General features: G+C 46.5%; 2 protein-coding genes across 6 annotated transcripts in view; one reads left to right on the forward strand and one right to left on the reverse strand.

The window, feature by feature from the left end:
- UFSP2 (UFM1 specific peptidase 2) overlaps positions 1 to 4,360 on the reverse strand; it is a 67,609-nt gene extending 63,249 nt beyond the window's left edge. For 2 of the 5 annotated variants that reach the window (XM_061563676.1, XM_061563672.1), the window contains exon 1: positions 4,097 to 4,360. Coding sequence is in view for 3 of the 5 variants with exons in the window: in XM_061563672.1 (XP_061419656.1) it covers positions 4,097 to 4,099 (3 nt within the window). In the remaining 2 variants the exon portion in view is untranslated. Of the gene's footprint in view, positions 1 to 3,013; positions 3,143 to 4,061 lie in introns of those variants that run through there. The other 3 variants (XM_061563675.1, XM_061563674.1, XM_061563671.1) reach the window with 3 other exon arrangements.
- Positions 4,361 to 4,702: 342 nt separating this feature from the next.
- The window catches only part of NDUFA10 (NADH:ubiquinone oxidoreductase subunit A10), a 28,966-nt gene continuing 19,201 nt past the window's right edge, over positions 4,703 to 14,467 (forward strand). The window contains exons 1-2 of the mRNA XM_061563677.1: positions 4,703 to 4,944; positions 7,073 to 7,238. Coding sequence (XP_061419661.1) covers positions 4,846 to 4,944; positions 7,073 to 7,238 — 265 coding nt within the window. The 5' untranslated portion in view covers positions 4,703 to 4,845. The remainder of the gene's footprint in view (positions 4,945 to 7,072; positions 7,239 to 14,467) is intronic.

Raw genomic sequence — 14,467 nt, forward strand, 5'->3', positions numbered from 1 at the left:
CACGGCCGCCTTTGTCTTTCCGAGAGGATCACGACACACAGGCACCAAGCCAGGAAATGACACCCATAAAAGTTGGGGCAAGGGCTCAAAGGGAATTAACACACGCCTTCGAATAAATAAACACGCCGGGTGCTCCCACCGTGGAAACAACCGCCTTTGTCTTCCCACAACACGGACAGCAAAAATTGCACAAACCAGGAAATGACATTTCCATGGGAGATCGGGTCACGATGAAACATCGTGAACACTGTTTCGGCATAACCAAGCAGCAAATAAGTCGCATTTCAACTTCCAAACCAAACCAACTTAAGCTGTGTGAGACAAAGGATGTGATCCCAGAGCAAGGGAGTGAATAGTTAAGCTCGCTTAACGCGTAGGTTTTCGCGACAAATGTTATTCAGTAACAAAACATGGATTCGAATGTTTTTTTTTTAACTCAACGCGAATCATCGGTCTGGCTAATGGATAACTTCTGAAGCAGCCGACACGAGGCCCCCACCCCCTTTCTTCCAGAACGACACACACAGCTGTGTCTTCAAAGCTAATAAACACACGGACAAACACGCACGCGAAACACACGAACGGACACACACACGGACGCAGATGGTCCACCCCCACAGGAAGGTTTTATGACACAGCTTTTGAACAACTCGGGGAGCCGAGTGGAATTTTCCGATATAAACCGAAGGAAAATCCATACAACTCAGATCGACAGGGGCTTTGGCCTCCATCACAGTTCGTCAGGGGCTCTGGCCCCCATCACATATCGTCCGGGCTTCGGCTCCAACACACATATCATCCGGGCTACGAGCCCATCTTCGGCTCCACCACAGATCTTCACGAGCTCCGGCCTACATCTCATCTCGTCTCCGGGCTAAGGCCCCACCAGAGTTCTCCAGGGCGACAACCATCTCTCCTCGTCGCCGCCAACGAAGAAGCTTTTCGTCATCCAGAAGGACGAGGATCGCGCGGTGCCGAGGCATCGCCTGCCGCGCACGAGTGTACGAGCCAGGCGCCCTTGCCGTGTCACCACGCCGAGGTGCATCGCCTGCCGCACACGAGTGTACGAGTCCAGCTCCCCTGCCGTGTCGCCACGCCGAGGTGCATCGCCTGACCACGCAAACGAGCGTGGCCGCGCGTCAGTCATCGTACGGGGTCAGCCAAGAAAGGAGTCGGAAAGCGAGCCGCTCACCCTCTCACCGCAGCTGCGCAAGCCAGAGGGTCCTTCTCCGAAAGTCGTTCGTACCCACAACTTCCCCCACCAATAGACCCACACACGCACGCATTGACGCCCCACTCACCTGTGAGACTATCCCATCTAGTTCACCCTTACCATCGTATCAACCCTAGTCAATTATCAGAAGACTGATTATCAACTACATGAACCATCAGCTGGCCATGCGGAATCGCGGCCCATCGAGTGATTAAGAGTCCGTCGGTTATAAGAGTAAAGTTGTTACCGTGTCTTTCCCTTGTTCCGCTCATCACATAGGCGATCAATAGACTCGTCAAGGCAAACTCAAACTCTCGGAATCCTCATTACGAATCGACCGAACACAGAGAGAGAATATCTTGTCAAACCAGTTTCCTTTGTCCCAGAGTCTCGCCGAAGAATTAATTACAACAGAGCCAGATTCGCTCTCGCGCCCACACGCCCTCACCCACCATTGTATCAAACATTCCGTTAAAAAGGATTTTAGACTTGCCGATGAATCTATTGACATATACTTTCGCCTCTGGGATACAATAAGTGCTTTTTATTACCGCCATATGAAGTGTGTCATGCTTGTTTTCAAACTCGACCAGTCGCCGATTGTGATCAATACATGGGCGAACTAATGATGCCTGGTAGAAAAGTAGAGGTTACAATTGATAGAAGTGTTTTTAGTCATTCAGTTCGTTAAATGCATAAGTGTTTATTCATTCATTTTAGTCAAATGCATAATCTCGTAATTGCATAAGAGTTTGGTTATTCATATTAGTTAATGCATAATATCGCAAATGCATAAGAATTTTTAGTCATTCAGTTCGTTAAAAGCATAAGTGTTTATTCATTCATTTTAGTCAAATGCATAATCTCGTAATTGCATAAGAGTTTGGTTATTCATATTAGTTAATGCATAATATCGCAAATGCATAAGAATTTTTAGTCATTCAGTTCGTTAAATGCATAAGTGTTTATTCATTCATTTTAGTCAAATGCATAATCTCGTAATTGCATAAGAGTTTTGGTTATTCATATTAGTTAATGCATAATATCGCAAATGCATAAGAATTTTTAGTTATTCAATTTAGCTAAATGCATAAGTGTTTATTCATTCATTTTAGTCAAATGCATAAGAGTTTTCGTTATTCATATTGCATAATTGCATAATGTCACAACTGCATAAGTTTTTGTCGTTCATATTAGTTAATTGCATAATCTTGCCCATGAATTATTGACGCATGTTTGACCTGCATGATAGAATGTCACGTGCTTGTTAGAATAAAATTGTAATCCAGAAGCATATCGAGTGTTCCTTCCAAGTCCATGCAAAACTGTCTTATTCTTGACAACTGTATCCTGTGATGAGATATGAAAATGGAGACCTAAAATATTATAACACACACTAGGATAATCGGTAAATGAATCTATGATAATCGTGTTATCCTGATTGATAACCCTGGATAAACGAAACTAAGCAAATTATCGTAACTGCACACATTAACATAATCGCAAGCCTCCGCATAAATTACTACGATTATCATAATTTATGCATATAATCACACGCATTATCATAATTTATGCGTATTAATACACACACTATCATAATTAATGCGATTTGCGCATTTTTCGGAAAATTATTAATTTTTATTATTTTCATCAAATTTCATAATCACAACACATACAACACCTCAGAGTGCACCTGGCCTGGCACAGGCACCGTGGTGATGTCACCATCACTTAGTGGCGAATGGCGGGTATTGGTGTGTGTGTAGGGCCACTAGGTTGACTCGGCCTCAAATTGAGTACCTGGTGCGGTGTAGTAAACATCGCCATTGGGGAGACAAAGGCGGCTGGGCGTGGTGCTTGCCACCCACACCCTCATGCCGGCCTTAGATGCGACTCGCGAACAGCACTTGCCCCAAGTCTCTTACGAGCTACACACGGGGGGGGGGATCTTTGTCTCTGTTGACGGTACGTACTCAGCAGCACGCCCTGGTCATCACTGCAAGGTGTATTCACCAGAACATACCACGCGCCGTCGACTGCGCAGTGGACGTTGTGTACGAGGGAAGGCCAAATTCTGCTCGTTCAATGACCCCGGTCGGGATGGCGCGCAAAGCCATCACACGAGCGGGCCGCTCGCAGGCTGCGTGCCAAGCCGCGTGTGCCTCACGGGAACAGCTGCCGTCTCTGGATGCTCTTTATACTGTTCGACACATTGGAGGCTTTAGTGAACAATATTAGCCATAACAGAGGCTTTTTTGGGGGGTTAGAGCGCATAAATATAAATGTGTCGTTAAACCCGCCACCACCAATTAGCAAGAAGGTTTGTCACGTCAGAGTAAACGTTTACAACTCTCCAACACCGGTGTGCTCAACTCGTGTAACTAATTGGCATGTTTGTTTACGTGACAACCCTTGCTAATTGGCTGTTTTGTCGGGTGGTGACGGGTTTAACACATTTAGATTTACGCGATCTCACCAAAAACGATTATGGCCCTTAAACTATCGTCAAGGATTGAGGTTATACCGTCGCTGGGTTGGGTCACCAAGTCGGCTTGTGTGTCTCAAGCACTGCGAACTACACAAGGCACAGTCCGTCTCGAATGTCAATACCACCGCATTCTCAAAAGCCTCGCGTTTAAATGAACATACCTGTCAACCCTTAGTCAGTGCCTACCTTATTACAGACCAACTCAGACCGTATTGGTCACCCCGTTCCATCTCAACGATCAACTAACAAAGTTCCATCACAAATAGACACGAAACATTGTGCCCGCCGCATGGACCCGACTACGGGATGGTGTGACAGGCTTGCACGAGGCACCAGAGAGAGGCCTTTGCACACACTGACTGGAGGACGGAGCAGCAGGAGAGAGCCGTAATCACCATGGCGGCGTCTTGCTGCTGCTGCTGCCCCCTTCGCTGGCGGACGGAGGCGGCCGCGTCAGCGTCTCGGTGTCTCTCGCGGGGTGAGGAAGGATTCGATTCGCCACCACCGCAAGTCGCCCTCACAGTCGCACGGAGCTTCTCTCGCTCGTCAGCGACGATTCGCTACATCACCGAGATTATTAAAAATCGATTCAATTGATGGACTGAGAGCTGCAGCCACACTCGGGTCGCGTGTTTTTAATCGATAGTCGCCACCGTGGATCGCTGTGCATAGAGACGTCATCGCGTATCGCTACGTGATTACGTCACCGCAAATTCGCTGTGCGTGATGACATCACCACGTATCGCCCTCCCGTCATCGCGTATCGCTACGTGATTACGTCACCGCAAATTCGCTGTGCGTGATGACATCACCACGCATCGCCCTCCCGTCATCGCGTATCGCTACGTGATTACGTCACCGCAAATTCGCTGTGCGTGATGACATCACCACGCATCGCCCTCCCGTCATCGCGTATCGCTACGTGATTACGTCACCGCAAATTCGCTGTGCGTGATGACATCACCACGTATCGCCCTCCCGTCATCGCGTATCGCTACGTGATTACGTCACCGTGGGTTCGACGTCACGGCTCGGGGCCTGGATCCGCGTGAGGGAGCAGAGTCGAGCTCCGTGGGAACTGAGGTCGAGGTTGCGGAGCGAGCGGCTACAGCAACAGCAGCGGCAGCAGCAGCAGCAGCGCGCGATGGCGGCGTCATTGGCAGCCGCTCTGCTCGTGCGCGGGACGAGCGCCGCCGCGAGGCCGCTTCTGGGCCCCGTGCTGGAGGGGAGAGCCGCGTTCAAGGTGACGGGGACAAGGCCCCGGGCCTGTGTCTCTCCTGACCTCCCCATACTCCTGACTCGCTACTGACTCTCATGTGACTCTCTACTGACTCTCATGTGACTCTCTACTGACTCTTCTGTGACTCTCTACTGACTCTCATGTGACTCTCTACTGACTCTCTACTGACTCTCCTGTGACTCTCTACTGACTCTCTACTGACCTGTGACTCTCTACTGACTCTCTACTGACTCTCCTGTGACTCTCTACTGACCAGTGACTCTCTACTGACTCTCTACTGACCTATGACTCTCTACTGACTCTCCTGACCTGTGACTCTCTACTGACTCTACTGACCAGTGACTCTCTACTGACTCTCCTGACCTGTGACTCTCTACTGACTCTCTACTGACCTGTGACTTTCTACTGACTCTCTACTGACTCTCTACTGATCTGTGACTTTCTACTGACTCTCTACTGACTCTCTCCTGACCAGTGACTCTCTACTGACTCTCCTGACCTGTGACTCTCTACTGACTCTCTACTGACCAGTGACTCTCTACTGACTCTCTACTGACCAGTGACTCTCTACTGACTCTCTACTGACCTGTGACTCTCTACTGACCTGTGACTCTCTACTGACTCTCTACTGACCAGTGCCTCTCTACTGACTCTACTGACCTGTGACTCTCTACTGACTCTCTACTGACCTGTGACTCTCTACTGACCTGTGACTCTCTACTGACCTGTGACTCTCTACTGACTCTCCTGACCTGTGACTCTCTACTGACTCTCTACTGACCTGTGACTCTCTACTGACTCTCTACTGACCTGTGACTCTCTACTGACCTGTGACTCTCTACTGACTCTCTACTGACCAGTGACTCTCTACTGACTCTCTACTGACCAGTGACTCTCTACTGACTCTCCTGACCTGTGACTCTCTACTGACCTGTGACTCTCTACTGACTCTCTACTGACCTGTGACTCTCTACTGACTCTCTACTGACCTGTGACTTTCTACTGACCTGTGACTCTCTACTGACCTGTGACTTTCTACTGACCTGTGACTCTCTACTGACTTGTGACTCTCTACTAACCTGTGACTCTCTACTGACTCTCCTGACCTGTCACTCTCTACTGACTCTGTACTGACCTGTGACTCTACTGACTCTCCTGACCTGTGACTCTCTACTGACTCTCTACTGACCAGTGACTCTCTACTGACTCTCTACTGACCTGTGACTCTCTACTGACCTGTGACTCTCTACTAACCTGTGACTCTCTACTGACGTTCCTGACCAGTGACTCTCTACTGACTCTCTACTAACCTGTGCCTCTCTCCTGACTCTCTACTAACCTGTGACTCTCTACTGACTCTGTACTGACCTGTGACTCTCTACTGACTCTCTACTGACCTCTGATTCTCTTGACTCTCTATTGACCTGTGACTCTCTACTGACCTGTGACTCTCTACTGACCTTTGACTCTCTACGGACTCTCTACTGACCTATGACTCTCTACTGACTCTCCTGACCTGTGACTCTCTACTGACTCTCTACTGACCTGTGACTGCTGACTCTCCTGACCTGTGACTGCTGACTCTCCTGACCTGTGACTCTCTACTGACTCTCTACTGACCTGTGACTCTCTATTGACCTGTGACTCTCTACTGACTCTCCTGACCAGTGACTCTCTACTGACTCTCTCCTGACATGTGACTCTCTACTGACTCTCCTGACCAGTGACTCTCTACTGACTCTCTAATGACCTGTGACTCTCTACTGACTCTCCTGACCTGTGACTCTCTACTGACCTGTGACTCTCTACTGACTCTCCTGACCTGTGACTCTCTACTGACTCTCTAATTGCTCTCCGTTCAGTGACTCACTTCTGACTACGAGCCCCTCTACACTCTACAGGCTCTCCAACAAATCCTCAATAAACGACTCCAATTGCTACCAACGATCCACAAACTATCACCAATTATCCAATTTACGTGCATTCGAAGTTTGGTTCTTCCTGAAAATTTTCAGGCGTTCTCACGAGTGTGTTTTTTTCGTTTATGATTCAAAGTGTAATCTTTATTACCATTCAAGCGAACGCCTGAGCACTTGCCCCGCTCACTGCGAATGACTTGTTTGATAAGCAGGCATCCGTGCATTCAAGCGCACGATGCGGCAGACGCGGCTGGTTGGCGTACCTCATGGGCGAGAGGATCCAGGACAACTTCAAGCCAAATAGCAAGCTGGTTGTGGTGGAGGGGAACGTGGCCACTGGCAAGAGAACGCTGGCCAAAGAGCTCGCCAAAAAACTGGGTAAGATACTGCTTACCCATGCCCTGTGATTAGTTAATTGAGTCGTGATAGCGCTTCATATTGAATGTAAGTGTTAAAAGTGTCACGTAGATATAAAATAAAACAAATCACGACGTTTCGGGCGCAACACAAGCGTCCGTCATCAGGTGGGAAAGCGTGGTCTGCTGCTGAAGCAGACTGTTTTAAAATGTTTGAAATGGGTGTAGCCCACGGGTCATCAAAAAGTGGCCGGGGCTAGTGATGTTTATGTGAGAAATTAGCATGTAACTGTAAGATAGGAGATCGGTCTCCTAGATGAGGGCATGGAAGTGGCTATGTCAATGTGAGGGATTAGCATGATGCTAATGTGAGAAATTAGCATGTAAATGTAAGCTAGGAGAGCAGCCTCCTCGACGAGGGCACGGAAGTGGCTATGTTGGTGAGGGATTAGCTTCATGTTAACGTGAGAAATTAGAGGGCACGCAAGTGGCTATGTTAATGTGAGAGATTAGCATACTCTCAGGTTTTTTCAGTAATTCACATAAGTAAAAATAAATAATAAAATACTAGAAATAATAATAGAAATAAAATAATAGATCACGACGTTTCGGAGGCAACACAAGTCTCTGTCATCAGGTGGGACCGTCGCAGCTAAATTTACTGTATCAAGTGAGGCAAAATTCCAAGAGACTTATCTGAATGTGGTAGCCAGGGAATAGAATGTGTTGGGGGGGGGTGGGCGGGGCTACAAGAGAACAATCGGTGCACTTCGACTTAACCAGTGTTGGCTGACAATCCAAATACAAAAAGCAGTACTGTTAAACGCTGGGGATGTCAACACTCGGTAAAGTAGAATAGTACCTGTCAAATAAGATGGTACAAATATGTGTAGTTAAATCTTGTTTACATGGTTAATAACATCTTTCCAATGATTACTCACTTTGTACCCATCATCACAGTTGAAGTTATGTCTGTTTGTATATCTGGATGGCTTCGTGTACAAACCTTTGATGGTAGCCAGAGGGTTTGCAGAGCAACTTGGTCTCGAAAAAGACAATATCATGAGAGCCCACAGCGTTGTAGCAATGATCGGCAACGGCGGAAGACTCAATTTTGCCGTGTTTCAAATCTGACTTGTGCTCGTGGACACGATCGGAGACATGACGTTTCGTTTCCCCAATGTAAGAGAGATTAGCATGTTAATGTCAGCTGTTATTTCGATTCTCTGTGTCTCTCTGCCTCTCTCTTAGATCTCTCATGCTCACATGTCCATTGCATTGCACTCTCATGCCTTTGGATTGCACTCTCATGCTCACATGTATTTTGGATTGCACTCTCATACTCACAGGCCCTTTAGATTACACCCGTTGAGTTCCACTCCCTCGTCGAGGTGGCCGCTCTTTTTCTCCTTTTCGACAGTTGCATGCTAATTTCTCACATTAACATCACTAGCCCTGGCCACTTCTTTATGACCCTTGGGCTACACCCATTTCAAACCTTTTAAAACAGTCTGCCTCAGCAGCAGACCATGCTTTCCCACCTGATGACCGATGCTTGTGTTGCGCCCGAAACGTCGTGATTTATTTTATTTTAAACCTACGTGATTTTACCGAAAGATTCTAGATTTGAAGCTTTCGTGACTGCAAGGATTCATACTCTTAGTTTTTTCGGTAAAGTCACGTAGGTAAAAAATGAAATTAAAATTAACAAAAATAAAATAATAAAATTCACGACGTTTCGGAGGCAACACAAGTCTCCATCATCAGGTGGGACCGTCACAGCCAGATTAGCTGTATCAAGTGAGGCAGGGATTCCAGGATGCAAGTTCTTAAATACAAGTTAAGGGGGAGGGGGGGCTTATCAGAATGTGGTAGCCAATGAATGGAACGTATTGGGAGGGGGGGGGGGCTAAAAGAGGTGTTTGTAGGCGTCGACGTGTAAGAGAGGACGAGAGGGGTACGTGGACGTGGACCTGTTTGTGCACAAGCACATGTTGGTGCACTTGATAGAAGAGAACGAAAATGCTTATGTTTTTTCTTCTTGGTTCTTTCGGTAAAGTCACGTAGAAGGGAAGTAATAAAATAATAAAAATAAAACATAATAAAATAAAATAATTCTCACGACGTTTCGGCTACAATGCAAGCAGCCGTCTTCAGGTGAAGAATGAGACACTGCCAAGCTAGGAGCTTATATATAAGCTGGGTTGGAGGTGGAAGAGCGCCTTAACAAAAAGAATAAGTTACAGCAGCAGATGTTAGTGTAAATACGTTTGGTATTACCTTAGAGTCGCGGCATCTCTTCAGAAAGGTGAGAGACTCGATTAGCTGAGCCTTCTTATCCCGGAGCTTGTTGAAGGATCTCAAAGTTATGTGGAAACCCTCCCCGTAGAGGCGGTTAAATTTCGATTTAAAGCTTTCGTGACTGCAGGGATTCATCTTCTTGGTTCTTTCGGTAAAGTCACGTAGAAGGGAAGTAATAAAATAATAAAAATAAAACATAATAAAATAAAATAATTCTCACGACGTTTCGGCTACAATGCAAGCAGCCATCTTCAGGTGAAGAATGAGACACTGCCAAGCTAGGAGCTTATATATAAGCTGGGTTGGAGGTGGAAGAGCGCCTTAACAAAAAGAATAAGTTACAGCAGCAGATGTTAGTGTAAATGCGTTTGGTATTACCTTAGAGTCGCCGCATCTCTTCAGAAAGGTGACAGACTCGAACCCAGCTTATATATAAGCTCTTAGCTTGGCAGTGTCTCATTCTTCACCTGAAGACGGCTGCTTGCGTTGTAGCCGAAACGTCGTGAGAATTATTTTATTATGTTTATTTTTATTATTTTATTACTTCCCTTCTACGTGACTTTACCGAAAGAACCAAGAAGATGAATCCCTGGAGTCACGAAAGCTTTAAATCGAAATTTAACCGCCTCTACGGGGAGGGTTTCCACATAACTTTGAGATCCTTCAACAAGCTCCGGGATTAGAAGGCTCAGCTAATCGAGTCTCTCACGTTTCTGAAGAGATGCCGCGACTCTAAGGTAATACCAAACGCATTTACACTAACATCTGCTGCTGTAACTTATTCTTTTTGTTAAGGTGCTCTTCCACCTCCAACCCAGCTTATATATAAGCTCCTAGCTTGGCAGTGTCTCATTCTTCACCTGAAGGCAGCTGCTTGCGTTGTAGCCGAAACGTCGTGAGAATTATTTTATTTTATTATGTTTTATTTTTATTATTTTATTACTTCCCTTCTACGTGACTTTTCCGAAAGAACCAAGAAGATGAATCCCTGCAGTCACGAAAGCTTTAAATCGAAATTTAATGCTTATGTTGTTTTTATCCAGTGTTGGCTGACAATCAAATACGAGAAAAGAGAGTACTGTTAAACGCTGGGGATGTTAACACTCGGTAAAGTAAAATAGTGCCCGTCAGATAAGATGGTCCAAAATGTGTAGTTAAATCTTTTTTTAATGGTTAATGACATCTTTCCAATGATTACTAAGTTTGTACCCATCATCACGGTTGAAATTATGTCTGTGTTTGTATATCTGAATGGCTTCGTGTACAAACCTTTGATGGTAGCCAGAGGGTTTGCAGAGCACCTTAGTCTCGGAAAAAACAATATCATGAGAGCCCACCGCGTTGTAGCAATGATCGGCAACGGCGGAAGACTCAATTTTGCCGTGTTTCAAATCTGACTTGTGCTCGCGGACACGATCAGAGACATATTTACCAAAAGAACCAAAGAGAATGTAAAAAGAGGATAGTCGACCTAGGGGAGGCCCAGGACCTGGTTCAAATAATCGCTGCTGATGGTAGTGGTGGATGTGAGCTGGACTCAGACTCGGGTCTCTTCTGGTTTCATACAGTGAGGGAAAAAGTATTTGATCCCCTGCTGATTTTGTACTTTTGCCCACTGACAAAGAAATGATCAGTCTATAATTTTAATGGTAGGTTTATTTAAACAGTGAGAGACAGAATAACAACAAAATCCAGAAAATGTTAAAAATTTTATAAATTGATTTGCATTTTATTGAGGGAAATAAGTATTTGACCCCCTCTCAGTCAGAAAGATTTCTGGCTCCCAGGTGTCTTTTATACAGGTAACGAGCTGAGATTAAGAGCACACTCTTAAAGGGAGTGCTCCTAATCTCAGCTTGGTACCTGTATAAAAGACACCTGTTCACAGAAGCAATCAATCAATCAGATTCCAATCTCTCCACCATGGCCAAGACCAAAGAGCTCTCCAAGGATGTCGGGGACAAGATTGTAGATCTACACAAGGCTGGGATGGGCTACAAGACCATCGCCAAGCAGCTTGGTGAGAAGGTGACAACAGTTGGTGCGATTATTCGCAAATGGAAGAAACACAAAAGAACTGTCAATCTCCCTCGGCCTGGGGATCCATGCAAGATCTCACCTCGTGGAGTTGCAATGATCATGAGAACGGTGAGGAATCAGCCCAGAACTACACGGGAGGATCTTGTCAATAATCTCAAGGCAGCTGCGACCATAGTCACCAAGAAAACAGTTGGTAACACACTACGCCGTGAAGGACTGAAATCCTGCAGCGCCCGCAAGGTCCCCCTGCTCAAGAAAGCACATATACATGCCCGTCGGAAGTTTGCCAATGAACATCTGAATGATTCAGAGGACAACTGAGTGAAAGTGTTGTGGTCAGATGAGACCAAAATGAAGCTCTTTGGCATCAACTCAACTCGCCGTGTTTGGAGGAGGAGGAGGAATGCTGCCTATGACCCCAAGAACACCATCCCCACTGTCAAACATGGAGGTGGAAACATGCTTTGGGGGTGTTTTTCTGCTAAGGGGACAGGACAACTTCACCGCATCAAAGGGACGATGGACGGGGCCATGTACCGTCAAATCTTGGGTGAGAACCTCCTTCCCTCAGCCAGGGCATTGAAAATGGGTCATGGGTGGGTATTCCAGCATGAAATTGACCCAAAACACACGGCCAAGGCAACAAAGGAGTGGCTCACGAAGAAGCACATTAAGGTCCTTCAGTGGCCTAGCCAGTCTCCAGACCTTAATCCCAATGAAATGCAAACAAAAAACACAACTCTGATAATGTGCACTGTCATTGAAGTTGATTGGTCCACACCTGAGACAGCTTTCCTTAGAGCCTAGTCTCACATGGGTTGGACCAGATGACTTCAAAAGGCGCACAACTCAAAGACAATGCACCATCAGAGTATGAGAGCTCGGGGTAAGCATTTACACCATTGGAACCGCATTTGCCAGTAAAAATATGATAATTGTTTTTTTACCCTTCTATCTGGCGCATTGTCTTTGAGTTGTGCACCTTTTGGCGTCATCTGGTCCAACCCATGTGAGACTAGGCTCTAAGGCAGGCATGTCGAAAGTCCGGCCCGCGGGCCAATCACGGCCCGCGGTCAGATTTCATACGGCCTGCAGCTTCGGTCTTATAAATCATAAAACTTTAAAGATGTTATTCCTCCTTCCGCCACACGGTGGCAGCACCATTCTAATGCTCTCTAATGTTGCATCCGTGCCGCGAATCCTCGAATCATTTCTGCCATGGCGACTGCAAAAAAAAAAGAGAAAAGTTGACAGTGAGGGCCACCGCTTTCAGGAGTGGCAGGAATTACAATACTTCTTCACTGGAAATCGAGGCAATTTTGTTTGTCTAATTTGTAAAGAGACGGATGCCTTGTTTAAGGATTTCAACGTAAAGAGAGAGGGCAAAATTCACTTGTTTTAAAGTTTAATGATAACAGACCACTTTGCATTACTTATAACTCCTGTTTAAAATGTTCATGAGGCAAATATATTTAACTCATGAAAATTTAAGGTATTCTATACAGTTTGTTCAATGTTATCTGACTGAAAGGCAGAATTGTGTTTTTAGAGTTGTTCACGTCTGCCTGAGTGGCTTATATTTGGTTACATTGTCATTTGAAAAATAAAGGTAATTGTAACAATGATAATTGTTTTATAACAGTGTGTATTTTCACGTAAATTTTGTGGTAAAAATGTCGGAAGGAACTATTGGCCGCCGGGCATCTTCACTTTATAAAATTTGGCCCTCTTTGCAAAAAGTTTGGACACCCTGCTCTAAGGAAAGCTGTTTCGGGTGTGGACCAATCAACTTCAAGGACAGTGCACATTATCAGAGTTGTGTTTTTTTGTTTGCATTATGACTGCAGGTATTGTGGTCTATGCAAACATGGCTACTTGTAAAAAGGTGTCAGTTTTGTTGCCAGATAGAAGGGTAAAAACCCAATTATCATATTTTTACTGGCAAATGAGGTTCCAATGGTGTAACTGGAGGAAGCTTACTCTGAGGCAACGCGTTTATTGCAACACCAACAGACTACAACACAAAGGGGTAATGGCCCCTTTCACCCAATACTCTATGGAGGGAGTTCCTCCGGGCTAGCTCGCCTCTTACTGGCTATCACTACGCCTACACTGTTGGGGCTTGAGTTTTCTCTTGAGTCTTCACTGGTTATAAGCTGGAGCTCTCACTGGTACGAGCTCGAGCCGACCCTAGCCAGGGGCTCGGCTCTGCCCATTGGGCTCGGCTCTACCCATTGGGCTCTTCTCTTCAGGGCTCCAGGTGAGGCTTTTCGGTCTTCGGCCGGACGATGACTGCCGGGACCGCTTAGGGCCCTGGCTTATATACAAGGTCCGGGCTCACTCCGCGACTAGCCACGCCTTCCTTCCAGGACCTTCTCCAAGGGCCTGAATAATGACATTATCCCCCAGCCCCCTTCCTGGGGTCTGGGGTCCCGACCGTTGGTCACGATGCTCCCCCCAGGGATTGCCTCGGGCCAATGGCCCGTCATCATTATCCATCAGGTTCATTCTCCCTTCCGCTCCCTACTGGCACAAGCTAGCACTGCCAGCTATAGATAGTGGTGATCATGTTCAACCATGCCACTACAAAAGTGGCGAAATGCATTCAGGCTCAATTTCGATTTAAAGCTTTCGTGACTGCAGGGATTCATCGTCTTGGTTCTTTCGGTAAAGTCACATGACTTTACCTAAATAACCAAGAACCAAGACGATTTTATTCAGGCTCACCAGCTCCTGCAACGGCACAAGGGGTTGGTGGCGTGTTCCGTGTCCCACACCTGAAGACGTGGAGCCCGTCCCAGCCTGCACATCGACCCAGAGTGGAGGTGGGCGAGGGGACAGCATTGTGCGGCGGGCGGATGACCAGTGACGGCGGAAGACATCTCCTCGTCCCGGGAGCAGCCCCATCGT

The sequence above is a fragment of the Lethenteron reissneri genome, chromosome 32 (assembly GCF_015708825.2).
Source record: "Lethenteron reissneri isolate LAM-NWPU_2019-01 chromosome 32, ASM1570882v1, whole genome shotgun sequence".
NCBI classification, from domain to species: domain Eukaryota; kingdom Metazoa; phylum Chordata; class Hyperoartia; order Petromyzontiformes; family Petromyzontidae; genus Lethenteron; species Lethenteron reissneri.